We start from the raw sequence: 19,413 nt of genomic DNA, 5'->3' as shown, positions 1-19,413 counted from the left end.
AGGAAGCGCTCCTGCCTCGCCCGGGCAGAGGCGTTGCCCTCTGAGCGCAGGGCTCCTAGCCCTCCCCTTCCAGCTCCCGCCATAGCTGAGCGGCACTGTCTCCCCTGATGCTGAGGAACCAGGCCCTGCTCTGCGACGTGGGCGCTGACTCGGGCGTGGCCTGCACGCCGAGGGCTGCTTGGCTTCGTGGGCATTTTGCCTGGAAGCGAATATAAGGATTTCACAAATATTAATAATGAACAGTGATAATTAGCATCACTGCCATGCAGCCGTGCCCTCGGGGGCTAACATGGGGAGAGGACAAAGGAGAGAAGAAAAGAGAAGAAAGGGAACAAGGAGGAAAAGTCAGGCTGCATCAGGACCTCATCTGCGGAAATACGGCTGTGCTCTTCCTCCAAAAAGCCTGGAAATGACCACACTGAAATAAACCCGTTGGTTCAGAGTGCAAATAATAGGGCTGCTTTCGGTGCCCTGGGCCGTCCACAGCATTTCAGAAGGTGCACGTCCTGTCTCTGACCCACCGGGACTTCGGGCCCTTGAGCCCCTGCTGGGTTTCCGCGCCGGGGGCTGCAGTGCTGACCCCTCACTCGGCCTCTCACCCTGTTCTCCCAGAGAAGACACAGCTGGTGCGCCTGGAGCTCCAGGAGAGCAGAGCCCAAGGACCACTCTTGACCTTCGTCCAGGAGGGTCCTACAGCCAAGGGACCTTGTTTGGGACCCAATCACCGCCTCTTTGCTGGATGTACAGGCGTGAGTGTGGGCACAGCCCTGGGGCCTGATGGGGGCCTTTCTGTGAGCGGGGCGTACTGGGCTGCAGGGCTTATCATCCAGACCAGCACACTACCGAGAGCAGAAGGTGACTGTCGGTAATTACACTGGGAAGACAGGTGTCAACTGGGACTGTTCAGGCAAATCTAACAATACAGTCGCCCACCTATAAAAATAACAAAGGCGTATTTGGCATTACTGTGCAAATACATCAATCCCCAGGGAACTGAGCCGTTGCAGGTGGTGTGGAAGGAAAGTTTTAACTCCCCCCAAAGCAAGCGAGAGGTAAAGCATTCGCTCTTACGTTGCTCTATTATTAGAAATAATTTCCAAGAGGGAGGGGGTGGGGAAGGAATGGTTGGGAGTTTGGGGTTAGCAGATGAAAACTGTTATATACAGGATGCATAAACAACAAGGTCCTGCTATATAGCACAGGGAGCTGTATTCGCTATCCTCTCATAAACTGTAATGGAAAAGAAAAAATAGAAATAATTTTGAAGATTTTGGACTCCACCTGTCCCCCCACAGATTCTGACCCTGGAGGGTTTGCCATGGGCTCAAAAAGTCAGGTGGCTAAAGTGTCCTCAGGGAACTGGTGTTGGATACCCACTGGCTGTATCGGCCCCGGGGCATTGCCATTTCTCCAAAATACGGTTTTCTTTGGGAAACGGGGTCTGGGATACTAGTGGTGCCCGCGTAGGCTGATGCCGGCAAGGTCAGGTCAAACTGTCTGAAGACATACATACATGGAAGAAGCACTATCTCACGCATCTCCTTATCAGCTTTTTTCTTCTTTAAAGCAGTAGTTTATTTAGAATAAAGCACATAACTCATTTCACTATGTAGTTGTTAACACGGAAATAACCCTGTTGGTTCAGAGTGCAAATAATAGTAATAAAAGTGGAAAACATGTAACAGAAATTTTTCAGATGCCCTTAGCATTTTGTCAGTAACATAGCTGTGTGAGCTCTGCTTTTGAAAGTGATGGATTTATTTCAACCTCTACATTTTGGTCTGAACTATTTATGTCTGTTTATATTTAGATACTTTTTAGAATATAAATGTTAGCCACGTTTTCAGTCCAAGTCAGCCAACCTGTTCTCCAAATGGATTCAAGCTTCTGTCCTCAGCCATTTGTCTGCCTGTGCATGAAATCCCAGCTCTCTGCCTTCTGCATCCTCTCTCTCTCTGTATCTATCTGTCTGTCTGTCTGTCTGTGTCCACCTCCTCTCTCCTCTCTCCGGCACACATTCTGAACTTTCATTTAAAGAGCACGGGCCGCATCCCCGCTGGTACCCTGGCTGTTTCTCTGGCACTCACTCGGGTCCCTTCCCTCTGGGTCAACAGTATCATCTAGGTTCCAAAAATCTCTGATTTGTGCTGATTTTTCCTACACCTCATGAACCCATCTGAGAGAGAGAACATAAGGAAGACCAAGCCAAGGGACCTCCCTGGCGGTCCAGTGGTTAGAAGGTTGCCGGGGGCTGATGCAGGGCCCCGCCCACAGGAGTGCAGTCGCTCTGTGAGCACGAGCCCAACAGCCTGTCTTTCACGTGCTCCCTGGTCATCCTGATGGGCCCTTGTGGCCCTGGATACCTCCAGGCCCCCTCCTTCCCAGACCTCCCTGCAGAGAGGCTCTCCACACCCCCTTCTCCTGCCCGCCCCGCCATCGTATCCTCTGCATCTTGGCTTTGGTCCTCCTGGTAAGGAGAGCCCAGTGTCAGAGTCTGTGCTTCTGGACAGCCCCAGTCACTGGAGTCCTTCCCTCCTCGTGTTATCCCCCGCTGTCCCGTCAGAACATGGGAACCATCTGGGAAACTCACCCCTGCCAGGCCCCCGTCTGAGCCCCAGCTCCGGGAGCAGTACTAAGGGACTCCTTCCCCCGCTAGACGCCCGGTTAACTGGGACAGGGACCCGCCGATCCCGTCATTAGCCAGCAGACTGTCAGCCTCCCTCGGGGAAGGTCCCTGAGGCCACAGGCAGAGAAAAGTCGTCAGACCCCAACACAAAGAGCTTCTGTCACTGCCAGCAAACGAGACATTGACCCAGCGGCTCCGTCTCCAAACCAGAATGGCGTTAGCACAGTTCAGTTGCTCATATTAATTAAGGGAAAATGAGACAGTGGGTTCATCATCACACTTTTCGTGAAGTCCGGTGTGGGGAAGGGATGTGTCTGGGAGTTGGCGGCAGCCAAGGATGGCTAGAGCCATGTCCACACTCCCTGCATTAATGGCGGGGAGCCCAGAGTTGCTTATTGCCCGCGGTGTTGTAGGGAGAGGCTGGGGCTGGGGAGGACGGAGAGTGTGCAGAGGAGACCAGCAGAGACAGGAGACTGAGCGAGGAGAGAGGGAAAGCTGGGGGCGTTCTGGGATCCAACCCCCGAGCCATCACGTACTGACTGGACAGATGCTGCGTGTTCAGCCTGAGCAGATGCAGAAACAAAGAGGTCAGAGAAGTGAGGGGTGTCATTCCCTCTCGGTGTGCCTGCAGCTGAGAGCGGACGACACCACACGGGCAGCGAGTGCTGAGGTTCGCGGCTGAGGTCCTGTGAGCCCAGCTATCCCGAGTGTTGAACCTCACCCCAGTTCCCACCTCGAGCATGTTCTAAGGTTTCTGTCCTTTGAAAGAAGGAGGCTCCTGTGTCAGGTGTGTGATGGAGAAGGACGCCAGGGGACGCCTAGGAAGCAGGGGGAGGCAGCTCTCACCTCCTCTCCCATGCCATCAGTCCTGGCCCCCTCACTGTGGGAGACGGGGGACCCGGGTAATGGATGAGGTTATCTGCTCCGACAGTTAAGCAGGGACAAGACCATGGCCTACGAGTGAGGGCTGCACTGCTGATCCCATCACCTTCCCCAGACACTCCGCTTGCTTCTAGGGGGCCTCCTAACCCCGGACTCTCCATTTCAAGGCAGCCCTGGCACTCAGGTCCAGTTTGGGGCCTGTGGGCAGTACCTACTCAGGCTGAGGCCTTGCACTGCACCAGTCCAGCTGTCTTGGGTTCACAGGGAGAAGGGCAAGATCTGGGTCAGCCTAGGATGCCAAGCCCAGATTGCAGGCCACCTTGACAGCCATGAAGCTGAGGTTTTTTGTTTTTGTTTTTGTTTTTTTTGCGGTACGCAGGCCTCTCACTGTTGTGACCTCTCCCGTTGCGGAGCACAGGCTCCGGACGCGCAGGCTCAGCGGCCATGGCTCACGGGCCCAGCCGCTCTGCAGCATGTGGGATCTTCCTGGACCGGGGCACGAACCCGCGTCCCCTGCATCGGCAGGCGGACTCTCAACCACTGCGCCACCAGGGAAGCCCGAAGCTGAGGTTTTGATTTGCCTGCAGCTCATTTTCTGCAATTATGTTCCATGGGCCAGCATCCTGGAGAGAGAGGGACGAGGGACAGGACTTGGGCGCCCACCCCCATGTGCACTCCTGACAACGTCTGTCTTGTCCCTCACACCTTCAGGGACAGCAGCAGAGGGAGAGGGCGGCTTCAGACACTCCCCTCCCTTGGCCTCATCTGGCTCCGGACCCCGGGGGCAGGGTTTCCGGCAGATACACAGCCTTCCAGTGAACGCCCCTTTTTCCTGAGCCTCGTGCACTCTTCACAGGAGTAGTTTCAGCTCCTGGATCACTCGGAGGGCTGCCCTGCTTGCTGAGTGGGTGAGAGGCTGTTTATTTCCCAGGGTCGACCAGAAAGCCCAGGTGTGGTCTAGCAGGGCAGTGGCATGCACGTGGTCGTTGAGGTGTTTGATTCCAAGTTTCCAAGGTCGGCATCAGTAGGAATCGTCTGTAATAGCCCCTCTTGCTGGGCAGCAGGGAAGCGGATTTCTGGCTTTTCCAGAAGCCCTGCCGTGTGAGTCCATTGCCCCCCGGGGCCTCCATTCCCCCCCCCCCCCCCCGCCCACTGCCTTCCTTCTGGCCGCGTCTCCTCTACCCCCGCTTTCTTGCTCATCTGTGTTCTCCTTCCGTGGCCGTTCCTCCCCGATGCTCTCGCCTCCCTGAACTGATGCCTCTGTCCATCCATGGTCCCCCCACCCGGCTCGTTTCCTCTAGGGCGCCCGCCCCCAGGCATGTGCCATTGTGAGTCACCTCCTGACAGGTCTCATGGCAAAAGCTGTGACAGGTGCTGGCATTTAACCTCAAAGCATCTTCCCCAGACAGAGCGGCAGCTTTTCCGTGGCTGATGAGGAAGGGCAGAGGGGATGGGGCACCTCCCTAGCAACTTCTGATCATTTCAAAGGGAGAAGCCGGGCAGGGTTTGCCTCCAACTGGGGAGGATTTCTTGAATGATGTGAACAGTCAGGCAAAGGAACAGGCCACCCCCGGAATCATCCCTGGGGACATCCCCGCGGAGGGGCAGATACTCTGTCAGGGACAGTCATCCAGGAAAGTGGGAGGCTAACTTCTCTGACCCCCCTGGTACTTCCAGCTCTATAATTCTGAGGAATTGGCTGAGGAAAAAAGAAGGGAAAATTGGGCCCAGAGTGAAGGCTGAGAAACAGCTGGCTCAGAAGGATGAGGATGAAAAGGGAGAAAGAAGAAGTGGGTCAGGAAGCGTCCGGGTTTTACTGTGGACTTCCTCTTCGAGCTCTTCATCCCTGAATGCTTAGTTTTTTTCCGTCTCTAATAAATCTTTCTGACCCACCATGCCTTACTTAAGGGGTCTGAAAGCAATTAAGAATGGAAAAATTGAGCCTGGGGAGAAAAAACATAAAGCACTGCAGGTCTGGGCTCATGAGATCGTGGACCACCCAAAGTCAACGACTTTGCCTTCTACATCCTCTCCACCCACGGCATCTAGCCCATCACCTCTCTCACTGTCAGGGATGAGTAAGATAGCCGCCGGTCTCATCGGGGACAGCCGGCCGGGCCAGGGACCCTTCTTCCCAGGGGTGGCCTGCTCCCCCGTTTCTGAGATGGCCCAGACCCTGCTCGTGGACACTCTGCTCATTCCTTGCACTCCGTGACTGTTAGGTCGGAGTATGTGTCCCTGCAGAAGAGGCCGCCCTGTGCCCACGGAACTATGGGGCCGGCTCAGCCCTTCCCCAAGCACGAGACCTGCGTCTGTGGGGTCCGAGTCCAGGGACCTCCCCCATCCCTGATAAATGGCCCCATTTGTATCCTTGCAGATCTTAATCTTCCTAATACAGTGGATTGAACTTATCTTCTTCAAAGCGCTCCTCCGTGGAAAGAACGAACCCGCATTTTTTAATATATTTCAGCCAGTGATGCAGAGCCCACTTGCTTTGGCTTCCAGTCATGTTATATTGGGCTGTCCGAATGCACAGGGCAGGGTGACATGCCTCTGGGTTACTGGCTTATTACAGGACCTCTTGCCATTAAGCAACACTGCGGGGCAGACTTGAAGCTTTCTTTTCTTTCAAGTCCCTTTTGAATGTGTCTTCAGAACCTTTCCCATGGCATCCAGATCACACCGTCTGCCTTTCTTTCCTTCCTTGCACCAGTGCATCCTTCGTCGTCCTCCTCCCTCCTTTCCTGTCCCCCCTCTTGTGGTCCCCCCCTGCCTCCCCCGCCCAGTCAGCAGTCTGCCTTCCTAGCAAACAGGGTTCAAACATTTGTTCCCTCCTGCCCTTTTCTCCGCAGCATGGAATGAGGATCTTACATCGCCACCAGCACTGGAGAGGGCAGGGAAAGCATTCCACCTTGCAGTTCCCTAGGTCTCCAGGCCTTCAGCAACCTAGATTGTTTGTGCTTTACAAATCTCACCCAGTATTCAAAGCAATTAACAAAATAGCATCTCCGTCTCCTTCCATGGACTTGAGGTGAGGACAGGTGTCAACATCTTCCCTTTCTTAGCAAAGAAAGCTGGGTTCGAGTGGGCGCGTGTTTTGCAGTAAGATCACAAAGACTCAGTGGAAAAGTAGCTTCAGGGGTCCACATCCTCAGCGTCAGTGTGCCCGGCAAAGCTCTCAACTCCAGAGAGAGGGTGTCTCTTGAGATGCCGGCTCCACGAGGATCTCAACGCAAAGGGCAGGCAGGAAACGTCGCTGACCCCTTCACAGACCCAGATGCACATGTGAGTAAGAACGGGCTGAGAACAGCGCTTGGTGGAGAGCGTGGGCCCCAGGCCAGCAGCACGGAAATCCTGGGACACTTGGTAGAAATGCAAAACCCTAGGGCCACCCTAGACCTACCACATCAGAATCTATCTATAGATACAGATATAAAAACTTGGAGGAATTTATATGCAAATTAAAACCCGAGAACCAGTTACTTTATAGAACTAACTTGACAAAATTCATTTTCTCACTTAATGAGGTAGTATTATTGTAACAATCCCCATTTTATGTGAAACACTGTTCCCTCCTCCCTCCCTTTTTTTGCTGTCACATAACAGTCCATAAAAACAGCAGTACAGATAGTGAAGATAAATTCCCGCATTGCAGAGGGTGGCCTTTTGTCCAGCAATTCCCCCCAACTCCCCCAATTCAAAGACAGGAACTTTGAAAGTTTTGAGGAAGATGCTGCAGAGCAGGTGCTTCCTGGGGTCTGGGGTGCCCTGCTGGCCCCACTGTAGGTACAGCTAGTGCCCTGCCGGCCCCACTGTAGGTACAGCTAGTGCCCTGCCGGCCCCACTAGGTATATAGCTAGTGCCCTGCCGGCCCCACTAGGTATAGCTAGTGCCCTGCCGGCCCCACTAGGTACAGCTAGTGCCCTGCCGGCCCCACTGTAGGTACAGCTCATTTGTTTGGCTAAGTGCAGGGGGTTAAGTACCTGTGGCAAATGCACTGCGGTACATTTTGAAAGAATGATGGAGTCTTAGTAGGAGAGAGCCATCCTTTCCATCCTGCTGTATTTATTTACCACAAGGAAGGCACACTGAATCTGGAAAGTCGTTTTGGTCTGATTTTATTGTTGTTTAATCCTTAAAACCACTTAGATTGGTCAACCAGCATCATTTCAATGAGCGAGGCCATTTTTGTCTTTATTAGACGTCCTGAAATAAGTGATTTCAGAATCCCCTTCAACTCTGAGATTCTTTAAGTCTAAGAGAAATAAGGAGAAAAGGGTGAGAGGATGTTGACATCCTTCCTTTGAGAGGAAGCTTTGAGGAATTAGACATGAACCAGCCTGGGTGATTAATGTCTGCTGGGGTCGAGCCTCGTAACCAGCACCACCACCCTGAGACCCCAGCAGGCAGGGCCCCAGGAGGCACCCACTCTGGAGCATCTTCCTCAGAATTTTCAAAGTTCCCATCCGGTGCCTGGGACCAGCATAGGCCAGCAGTGCCATTCAGGAGTGACACTCAGATCTCAGACTGGGAAGTGTGCACTTGTCCCAAACCCCACTTCCCCCCTTCGCCTTGACTTCCAGCCAGTCCTCACATGGGTTCAACCAGATTCCCAAGATCCTGAAATTCTCACCTGTGGGCTTGTCCTGGGGCCTGTCAACCGGCCTAAGTTCCAGGAGGGTGCCCTGGTAAGTGGACTGCCTGGCTGGCCGACGGACGCACGATTTCCTTCAAAGAATAGCGTGAGATTGGGCTCCTAGCTGACTCCGAGTGACTCGGTTTGTTTACCTATTTGCCTGGAGCCCCACACCTTCTGGGGTTGGCCTTGATCACCAACATCCAGACACTGAAGGTAGAGCCTGGGTGACCTTGGTGACCTTGGTGGGGCTGGGTGATGGGGGCAAGGGAGGCCCCGGGAGCTGAAAAGCCAGTGTCCTGGGAAAGGGGCAGGGTGGTGGGGATACCCCAGTGCTTCCACGTGGAGCAGAGTCAGGATGCCACAGCAGCGGCCTCATGTCTGCCCATCAGCCCACCCCCATGACACCCCACTTCCTGCGCCAAACCCATCATGGGCCCAGACTTCGTTTGTCGAGCAACCATTGGATCAGCTATGCTTCTACGGGGAGTGAGAAAAGTTACCATGTGTTTTTATCATCCTGAAAACTAATTTTGCTCTCATGCCGGGAGCATAAAAAGGAATCAGGTATCAGGCTTAAAAGAAATGCAAATGGCTGTACCTTCTCGGCCTTTGGGTTGGCTGGGTTTTCACAGGAGCCTGGCGCTTTGACAGCCTCAGGACATTTGTGTTTTAAGCCAGAAGGTCTGTCCTCTTTGCAAGCACAGGGGTCAGACTGTGAAAGAGCACGTAACAGTGACTGCAAGAAATGTCAGTTTTGCAGCCCCAGAGTATTCAGGATCATGAATTGCAGGCTTCCCAAAAGCCTGAGAATGACGCCTCCAGAATGTCCTACAAAGCCGGGTATTACACCCACTGAGCTCCCTCACCCCAGGTTCTGGGGATCTCAGGGTTATTTTATGTTGGCAAATGTTTATTGAGCACCTACTACGTAGCAGGCAAGAAGGGCTTCCTCATTCATTCATTCTCCACTTTATCTTCTCCAGGACAGTTTGAAACCAACCGGCTGCTTTGTGTCTGTCTGTATCAAACTGTTAAATGGTCACTTATTCATTCTACGAGTAGTTAGTAGTTTGTACTCTGTGTACAAAGGCATCTCTACATTGTGAAAAATGAAGATGTCTATACTCACATACCCTAAAGTTATTCCCACATTTTTGATCATGACAGTTCTGTTTAAGAATATCAGAGCTTACTAATGTGCCACAGTATTTCATATGTACTCTTAATTATCATGTAAGAAAAATAATAACATGCCCTTCTTATCAAATGGTGTGAAAAGTTAGTGACTTGGACAAAAATCCATTGATCCAAGACTCAAGCAGAGAATTTCTTCAAATGCTTTGGGGCCAGGCTTCCCTGGTGGCGCAGTGGTTGAGAGTCTGCCTGCCGATGCAGGGGACGTGGGTTCGTGCCCCGGTCCGGGAGGATCCCACATGCCGCGGAGCGGCTGGGCCCCTGAGCCATGGCTGCTGAGCCTGCGCGTCCGGAGCCTGTGCTCCGCAACGGGAGAGGCCACAACAGTGAGAGGCCCGCGTACCACCAAAAGAAAAAAAAAAAAAAAATTACTTTGGGGCCAACATAATGTCCAGAATCTTTGACTTGATATTCAAACCCCCATTCTATGGCTTTTTGTAGTCCTTCTCTTCCAAGCTCTGTGAGTACAGTTACGCCCCTGGTTTCACAGTTTCTTGATTGTCTCTGTTTCTTTCCTCCCAGACGGCCAGGGCTTTGTGAGTGAGGACGAATACCTGGAAATCTCTGACATCAAACGTGACCAGTCCGGGGAGTACGAATGCAGCGCCTTGAACGATGTTGCTGCCCCTGATGTGCGGAAAGTAAAAGTCACTGTCAACTGTGAGTAGCCCCACTGTCAGAGAGTCCCAGGGGAAAGGAGGGCATGGGGACTGAGGGGGCAGAGAGGCAATGGCAGTGTCATCTTCTGATAGACCCAAGTTGTTTCCAGCAGGAAAATACAGTATCAGATTGCTGTGCTCGTCACCACCGCCAGGGCCATGGACTGTCAGGACTTTTAGCTAATGGGGAGACTCATGAACTCTGGGTTAGTGTGAAGGTTTGAAGAGATGCTGGGGTAAACGCAGTATCTTCAAGCAAGAAGTCCTCTTCCTAAAATACATGGTCGTTTAGCTGGGAAGGGGGACGTGCACGGCCCGTGACGGATGCGCGTCTCACCTGTCTCACGGACTCGCTCTGCATCTCCCTGCAGACCCTCCCTACATCTCCAAAGCCAGGAACACGGGTGTCTCTGTGGGCCAGAAGGGCATCCTGAGCTGTGAAGCCTCTGCAGTGCCCACGGCTGAGTTCCAGTGGTTCAAGGAAGATACCAGGTACCTTGAAAGCGGAAACAGGGCATGTCCGAAGCAGAGCTGATGGATCGTTCCCCACGTGCAAGGAGGGTGATGAAGTCCAGGGGGAAGATTCGGCAAAAGCAAACTGATTACAGCCTCCGTTATAACAGAGTCTGCTTTTAGAACCAGAAACAAAACACGGAGGGGGCTGGGAAGTGGACAAAACTGATGGACCTCGTTTCAGAATCAGATTAGCTGTAGACACGGTGGTCTTCAAGGACTAAGGGAATGCAGCCCTGGAGCGTGGGCACCCTTCCCTTTCGGCCCCTGATGGCGGCCGCGGTGCTTACAGCTGGAGGGTAGACGGGCCGGCTTAGTCCGAGGGAAGGGCTGTGAGGAGGAGAGTGTGTGCGTGGATCCCTCTGCGCCGTCTGGACTTCCCGGGGCCCTCCTGTCTGCTGCCTCACTGTGTGTGTGCAACCAAACCCGTCGCTCCTCCTCTTTTTTTTGCAGGCTGGCCACCGGCCTGGACGGCCTGAGGATTGAGAACAGAGGCCACATATCCACACTGACCTTCTTCAACGTCTCAGAGAAGGATTATGGGAACTATACTTGTGTGGCCACGAACAAGCTTGGGAATACCAACGCCAGCATCACACTGTATGGTGAGTGCAGGAGGCCTGGACGTGGGGCTTGGCGGGGCCGGGGGTTGCAGGGACTCGGGAGGGAGGAGGGCGCACCCTGCTTGGCCTGTGTCCATCCATAGGGCTCAACCCCCCACCTTAGATGCAAACGCACCTCTACCTCATTCTCCTGGCACACGGTACGTGGTGCTTGCAAGGTAACTGATAGCTCCTGGTCTCGTGCAAGGTGAGCTGTGCACCTCAGCAAAGGAATAAACCTAACTCTGAACCAGGTTGCACAGTGGTTACCGTAAACACGACGGAACCGTGGAGCAGGTCGATTGTAGTACTGTCTACTGGTCGGAGGGCAAATTAGATATAGTTTTAAGATACCCTCTACAGTAAGAGTCGATGACTCCAGGGATCATATTAAAAATCTTAAACCAAGTTACCTGCTGCCATCATGATTCTCATGTTGACTGCATGTCACGTTCTCATTCATTGAAATGAACGGAGCAGGGGGCTTGAGTCATCGGGACGACTGCTCTGTCCACAGCTGAGACAGCCATCCCTTCTCTGCAGGTCTCTCCCTCCCACACGGCGGGAGGGGCCTCCAGAGTGGCCCTTCGGGGGACCTCACCCTCCCTCCCTCAGCTCTCGGGCTGCTGTGTCCATCTCCTCGTGCCACATTTCACCCCACGGGCCAGGCCCAGCTTGTGGCGATCGTCCGTGTGTGTACGTGCATGTTTATGTGCTGAGATTTGGTTAGAGGGAAGCGTCTGGTGAATAGGACGGAAGGGTATTCATTTTTCACGTGGACCTCAGACCCAGAACAAGCTTTCAGCATTGACATGAACTAAACTTTGTCCACCAGCCATCTGAAATGTGTGATCTATGTCTTTTGTTTTCTCTCTGCATTGTGTGTGCATTTTGCTGTGTGTGTCTTAGAACTAAGCCCCTCCTCAGCAGCGGCAGGTGGGTACAGCACGTTCCTTCCCTCCTCTGCCTGCCTGAATGCCTGTGCTTTTGATTCCCACCCTCCTCCAGAGACAGGCTCGCCAGCTCCACCTCCTTGGTGCATTTCTCCTCAGTGGCTAGACTTCAGGGGGTTGGTCTGCACAGGTTAGGTAGCAAGCACGTAGAATATGATGGCTTTCACACACGTGCATATGAAATATCGTTATATGTTTCCGGAGAAGGGCTTCCCCCCCCCCACCCAAACAAACAATAAACTTCTACTTGGTGGCCTCAGCAGCAGCGAGGGGAACCCAGCCTAGACACCAAGTGGATTACCAGATGATTTTCTCCATGGGGAAATCACACTAGCATGAATGTATAATTTCTCCAGCCCAAGGCAGAAAGGGCTCATGACTTAATTCTGAAAGCTTCATTTTCAAATGGAAGTGCTTGGGTCATTATTCATAAGGATCATAATCTCATCTACCGTTTACCACGTATTTATTGGTTTCCAGGCATCATGCTAGTTCCGTGCAAGACAGGTTACTAGCCCCATTTTAAAGATGGGTAAGAGGAGGACCCAGGAGGCTAAGTGACACTGAAGTACGCATAGCTAGTGAAGAGGTGCTGGCGAGTTTGCCCAGAGGATGAGGGTGTGAACCATGGGCACACACACACACTCCCTCACGTGCCAGATGGGGCCTCAGCTCTGCAGCTGCCCTTTCCACAGCTCTGGATCCGAGACAATCACGGGCCACTGGCTCTGCCCACACCTCGGTGTCTGTGAATGTCCATCCCTAGGTCTTGATAAAACTTAGAAGAGGTGTGGCTGGGTTGCTGCTCTGCCACTGACCCTGCCGTCACTCCTGAGTCGGTGGGGTTGCCCGTGGCGGGATGTGGCTGACAGACAGTAGGGTTCCAGGACTGACAACTAGGTGATCCAGGCGCTTGTCCCTCTGTACCATTGACTCAGGAGAGAAGTGTGTCACAGCCGAGAACAACAGTGTATGGAGATGACTGATACATTCGCCGGCTAGGGCTGCCGTAACTAAATAGCATAGGCTGGGGGCTTAAACAACCAAAACTTGTTTTCTCACAGTTCTGGAGGCCAGAGGACAGAGATCAAGCCAGGAAGATCTGTCAGCTGATTTTGATGAGGGCTCTCGTCCTGGCTTGTAGACGACCATCGTTCTCACATGGCCTTTCCCCTGAGCATGTGAGGAGAGGGAGAGGAAGAAGAGGGAGAGGGGGAGGGAGTGGGAGAGGGAGGATGGAGAGGGACAGGAGGGTGAGGGAGAGAGTAGGGAGAGTGAGGAGTGGGAGAGGGAGAGGGACAGGAGGGTGAGGGAGAGGCAGAAGAGGGAGAGAAGGAAGAGGGAGGAGGGAGTGGGAGAGGGAGAGAGAGTGGAAGAATGAGAGGGAGAGGAAGAAGAGGGAGTTGGAGAGGGACAGGAGGGTGAGGGAGTGGGAGAGGAGGGAGGAAGGGGGAGGAGAGGGAGGGAGAGAGAGGATGGAGAGGGACAGGAGGGGGAGGAGAGGTAGAGGGAGTGGGACAGGAGGGAGAGGAGGGATGGAGAGGGAGGAGAAGGAGAATGAGAGGAGGGAGTGGGAGAGAGAGAGGGAGCGGGAGAGGAGGGACAGAAGGGTGAGGGAGAGGTGGAAGGGGGAGGATGGAGTGGGAGAGGGAGAGAGAGGAAGGAGTGGGAGAAGAGGGACAGGGAAAGGAAGAGGAGGGAGTGGGAGAGAGAGGATGGAGAGGGACAGAAGGGTGAGGGAGGAGAGGGACAGGAGGAAGAGGGAGAGAGGGACAGGAGAGGAGGGAGTGGGAGAGAGAGAAGAGGGAGGGAGAGGAAGGAAACAGAGTGGGACAGGAGGGAGTGAGAGGGACAGGAGAGGAGGAAGAGGAGGGAGAGGGACACAGGAGGGAGAGAGAGAGGATGGAGAGGGACAGGAGGGTGAGGGAGAGGTGGAAGAGTGAGGAGAGGAAGAATGAGAGGAGAGAGGGAGAGTGAGAGGAGGGAGTGGGAGAGGAGAGGTGAGAGGAGGGAGAGGAAGGAGACGGAGTGGGAGAGGACGGACAGGGAGAGGGACAGGAGGGAGAGAAGGAAAGGAGTGGGAGAGGGAGCGGGAGAGGAGTGGGAGAGAGAGGGAGCAGGGGAGGAGGGAGGGAGAAGGAGAATGAGAGGAGGGAGGATGGAGAGGGAGAGAAGGAAGAGGAGGGAGAGAGAGTGGAAGAATGAGAGGGAGTGGGAGAATGAGAGGGGGAGGGAGTGGGAGAGAGAGAAGAGGGAGGGAGAGGAAGGAAACAGAGTGGGACAGGAGGGAGTGAGAGGGACACAGGAGGGAGTGGGAGAGAGAGAGGATGGAGAGGGACAGGAGGGTGAGGGAGAGGTGGAAGAGTGAGGAGAGGGAGAGTGAGAGGAGAGAGGGAGAGTGAGAGGAGGGAGTGGGAGAGGAGAGGTGAGAGGAGGGAGACGGAGTGGGAGAGGACGGACAAGGAGAGGGACAGGAGGGAGAGAAGGAAAGGAGTGGGACGGGAGGGAGAAGGAGAGGGAGTTGAAGAATGAGAGGGACACAGGAGGGAGTGGGAGAGGGATGGAGAGGAAGGACAAGGAGAGGGAGCGGGAGAGGAGTGGGAGAGAGAGGGAGCAGGGGAGGAGGGAGGGAGAAGGAGAATGAGAGGAGGGAGGATGGAGAGGGAGAGAAGGAAGAGGAGGGAGAGAGAGTGGAAGAATGAGAGGGAGTGGGAGAGGAGAGACAGGGAGAGGAAGAAGAGGGAGTGGGAGAATGAGAGGGGGAGGGAGTGGGAGAGGGATGGAGAGGAAGGACAAGGAGAGGGAGCGGGAGAGGAGTGGGAGAATGAGAGGGAGAGGGACACAGGAGGGAGCAGGGGAGGAAGAAGGAGAGGGAGGGAGAGGCAGAAGAGGGAGGAGAAGGAGAATGAGAGGAGGGAGAGGGACAGGAGGGTGAGGGAGAGAAGAAAGAGGGAGAATGAGAGGAGGGAGGAGGGAGAGAGTAGGGAGAGGGACAGGAGGGAGGAAGAGGGAGGGTGAGAGGGAGAGAGAGGAAGGAGTGGGACAGGAGGGAGTGGGAGAAGAGGGACAGGGAAAGGAACAGGAGGGAGTGGGAGAATGAGAGGGGGAGGATGGAGTGGGAGAGAGAGGAAGAAGAGGGAGTGGGAGAGGGGGAGGATGGAGAGGGAGAGGGAGTGAGAGGGACAGGAGAGGAGGGAGAGGCGGAAGAGGGAGGAGAGGGAGAATGAGAGGAGGGGGAAGATGGAGTGGGAGAGAGAGGACGGAGAGGGACAGGAGGGAGAAGAACAGGAGGGTGAGGGGGAGGCAGAGGAGGGAGAGGTAGAAGAGGGAGGGTGTGAGGGAGAGAGAGGAGGGAGTGGAAGAATGAGAGTGAGTGGGGGAGGGAGTGGGAGAATGAGAGGGAGAGTAGGGAGAGGAACAGGAGGGAGAGGGAGAGGGGGGAGTGGGAGAGGATGGAGAGGGACAGGAGGGAGAGGGAGTGGGAGAGTGAGAGGGAGAGCGCTGGGGGGTGGAGAAGGGCTTCCTGGTGTGTCTTCTTATTAGGACACTAATCCTAGCCAATCAGGCCCTACCATTATAACCTCATTTGACCTTAATCACTTCCTTATAGGCTGCATCTCCAAATACACATGGGGGGTTAGGGCTCCAGCATATGCGCTTGGAGGACACAATTGAGCTCCTAGGAAAGGCGCAGCCTCATGTCCCCACGCAGCCAGCAACACAAAGCCCGTGTGAACAATTAGCTTGTTGGAACCCATTTTCCACTTCTGTCTCCCCTCTCCACCTAACCTGAATGCATTCTATTAAAGGACCATTCGAACATTTATAACCGGTCTGCTTAATCTCCCCAAAGCCACACAGACACACACCCTGCATCCCAGGCACGCATCTGGGTTTGCCGTCAAAGAAAGACTGGAAGCTTGGTTTTTGGAGACCCTTTGGACTCTGCGCCGTGAACCCATCCCAACATACACTCATGACAGGCCTCTCGCACAAACATGTCTTTCCTATGTTTCCTACCTCCACACACAGAACAAAGGGAAATGAGATGAAAGCAATGTCGAAAGGAAGCAGAAGACACAGGCTATGGAGACAGCGGGCTGAGCCGGGAAGTGCTTAGAGACACATGGGGGTGGGGGACGCTCAAAGCTGAGTCAGTGGCTGACCTTGATGTGGGGTGTTTCTTCCTCACCCGTCACCACTTGCTGCCCCTCCAGAAGCCACACAGACAGAGCAGGTCACCCAGCTGCGTGCCAACTCAAAGTGGCCTTTCACGCTGTGCACTTTTCTCAGCCCCGGGCCACTGCTGGGACTGCAGAGGCACCGGAAGGTAGAGAACAGACCAGCGCGGGGATGGGGAAAACTGAGTTCCAGTCCTGACTGGCACAAACCATGCTGCTCTCTGTTCCGTGGTTGCCTGTAAAATATAAGAACAGAACAAAACAGACTCCAGGCTCTTGCCAGCATTCTAAGTCTCTGTTCTGAATTTGAAAAACAAAGGGAAACTAGGCTAAGAGGCAGATCTCCAGAACCTGGCGTCCGTAACCTTGGGAGTGGCAGCAGGTGCTGTGCCTATTGCAAGCGACTTGCTCGAAGTATCCGTAAGCTTTCTCGAGTGGGTGAGGCACTCGGAGGCCACCTGGGCCCTGGCATCCTGGAGCCCGGCCAGGTCCGCACGCAGCAGGGGCGGGCGGGCTCAGCTGCCTCTTGCGGAAGCCGCTCACGTTCTCTCGACTTGCCAGCCCATTCTGCTTCCACTGGGTCTTCAGCAAGAGGCCCCATCCCCCTGTCCTTAGGGTGCAAGGAGGGAACGTTCTGAACCTGATTACATCCAGCACTGCAGAGAGTGTGGGGCAGTAATGAGCCCTGTAAACGGCTGTATTTCTGTATTACTGGAACCGGCAGGGGAGAGGGACAGAGAAGGCAAACAAAACCAGAACGCAGGGGGATGCTGCCGAGAGACAAACAGATTTCTCACACGTCATCTGTGCAGTTGCAGCAGCGACACAAATAAGTTACATCAAGAGTTAAGTATCGGGAATGGGCACCGCTCCTAGGAATCTTGTCGTTGCTAATGCAACAGCTGGGCTCAGGACTGTTTCCTCAAGGCAAAGCCTCAGCCCCTCAGAGCAGCCAGGAAGAAGGCCTGCCTCTTGGCCCCTGGAAACTATGAGGACAGAATCTATATTTCCTTTTGCTAATGGCCATTCCTCCAGAGTAAATATACATACCAGGCTGGCTCTTCAGACAGGATTTTCATCAACTAAAGGCAGCCGGACCAGCTCTTCTCATCCTGCACCCTGGGCTTCCCTCACCCAGGGTCCCCCACGGAAAGCTGGTTCACGCCCTGCCCCCCACCTGCACTCCTCTATAAAGGCTCCCAACAGCCCCACCTTTCCCCCAGGTGGCTCCAGGTGAGACCTGAGGGCTGGGTGCAGGAGTTGAATCTCCCCTCCCTTCACCTCCAATCCAGCCCAATCCATGCCTCAGTCTCACGGCCTGCGTCCCCCCGAACACCCAGCCTCCCCTCAGCCCCAGCCCTCCCTGGCCCCCAACGCCCTGCTTCCGCTTCTAGGATGTGACTCGCTGTGCCTTTCTCTTCCCTCTCGGCCTCAATCTGCCTCGAGCCCCTCCACCTTCTGCCCCGGGGGTGGCATTACAGCAAGAGGAGAAGGGTCTTCTGTGTCTTCAGGCATCTGCAAGAGTTGTATCTTAGCCCACCGCTTTGGGTGCTTTAAAATGCAGATTCCTGGGCCTGGTCCCAGACCCATTTCATGAAAACCTCCCGGGATGGTCCTGAGTATGTGCTTTGCAGGCAAGCTCTCCCAGGGAAGCGTAGGCACCCGGGAGCCAGACAGTCTCTGAGCAGCAGTCTGGGGGCTCCCTGGTCCGTGTCCCCAGCACTTGCCTCAATTCTGAGCCACAAGACGCTCTGCTACCTGAATGTCCCAGGGGAATCTCCATCTTTCTCTCCCTGGCATCCCTTCCCTCCTCAAACGTGCACCTTATCTTCTCACCGACCGCCTCACTACAGCCTCCACGGCCGTTCTAACCCTTTCCTCTCCCTCACCCCACACCTGTCAGCCAGCAGGTCGGAGCAAGCAGGCACCAGCCCTGCCGCCACTGCTGGGGCAGGGGCCTTGTCTGGCTACGACATTCTCTTACCGGTGGGTGGTCCCCTTGTCTTTGATAATCTCTCTTCAATCTGCCACTTCAGGGCCAGGTGGCCCTTCCCAAACTCAGAATGAACCTGTTCACATCCTGCTGAAAAGAAAACCAAAAAGTTCATTGCAGCTCTGTCATACAGAGTGAAGTCAGAAAGAGAAAGACAAATACTGTATGCTAACACATATATATGGAACCTAAGAAAAAGAAATGTCATGAAGAACCTAGGGGTAAGACAGGAATAAAGACACAGACCTACTGGAGAACAGACTTGAGGATACGGGGAGGGGGAAGGGTGAGCTGTGACAAAGCAAGAGAGAGGCATGGACATGTATACACTACCAAACGTAAGGTAGATATAGTGGGAAGCAGCCGCATAGCACAGGGAGATCAGCTCGGTGCTTTGTGACCACCTAGAGGGGTGGGATAGGGAGGGTGGGAGGGAGGGAGACGCAAGAGGGAAGAGATATGGGAACATATGTATATGCGTAACTGATTCACTTTGTTATAAAGCAGGAACTAACACACCATTGTAAAGCAATTATACCCCAATAAAGATGTTAAAAAAAGAAAACCCTCGAAGGCCTTTCCTGCCTTGAGATCAACCTCCCTCGTGGCCCCAGGTTCCCCACTGCCTTCTCTGCATCCACCATGCTGAACACCCGCCCCGCCCTGCCCGGGATGCCCGATCCTATTGCACAGTCCAGCCTCGACTATGCTGCTTCTGTCCATCAATTCACTGATTCAGTGAATGTTTGTTTCGAGCCTACTGTGTGCCAGGAGTTAGATTTAGGATTTAGGTACCCAGAGGAGGAGGAGGGAGAGGAGGGAGTGGGGGAGGGAGAGGGGGGAGGAGGGAGAGGGAGAGGAGACTTCCCAACCTCCTACAAGCAAGTAAATAGACATTTACAATAGAACATAGAATATAAGTGCTGCACTAGAGCAGAGAAGAAGCTACTAGCTAGTAGGTTTCAGCCAGAAGGGGCTTCAGACAGCTCAGAACCCTTTGAGGTAAGTACGCCTGGAGCTCAGAGAATTTAAGCCATGTGACTGAATCCTTCCCGCAGATAGGAATTCCACTGTAGAAGGACACGTTAACATCCGGTTTTGCACCCAGGTCTGTCTTACCTTAAACCCATGTTTCTTTCTAACCCATAGGTATACTGTCTCTTCCAGTGTG

General features: G+C 54.1%; 1 protein-coding gene across 3 annotated transcripts in view; it reads left to right on the top strand.

Annotated features, from left to right (window-relative positions):
- The window catches only part of OPCML (opioid binding protein/cell adhesion molecule like), a 1,078,766-nt gene that overhangs the window by 1,046,678 nt on the left and 12,675 nt on the right, over positions 1-19,413 (top strand). For 2 of the 3 annotated variants that reach the window (XM_067751614.1, XM_067751616.1), the window contains exons 5-7: positions 9,864-10,001; positions 10,372-10,492; positions 10,967-11,118. In XM_067751614.1, the coding sequence (XP_067607715.1) occupies positions 9,864-10,001; positions 10,372-10,492; positions 10,967-11,118 (411 nt within the window). Of the gene's footprint in view, positions 1-9,863; positions 10,002-10,371; positions 10,493-10,966; positions 11,119-13,132; positions 13,250-19,413 lie in introns of those variants that run through there. The other variant, XM_067751615.1, reaches the window with a different exon arrangement.

This window comes from Pseudorca crassidens, chromosome 9 (genome assembly GCF_039906515.1).
Source record: "Pseudorca crassidens isolate mPseCra1 chromosome 9, mPseCra1.hap1, whole genome shotgun sequence".
Lineage (NCBI taxonomy): Eukaryota > Metazoa > Chordata > Mammalia > Artiodactyla > Delphinidae > Pseudorca > Pseudorca crassidens.
The sequence above is the reverse complement of the archived record's forward strand: the minus strand, read 5'-3'. Positions and strand labels throughout refer to the sequence as shown.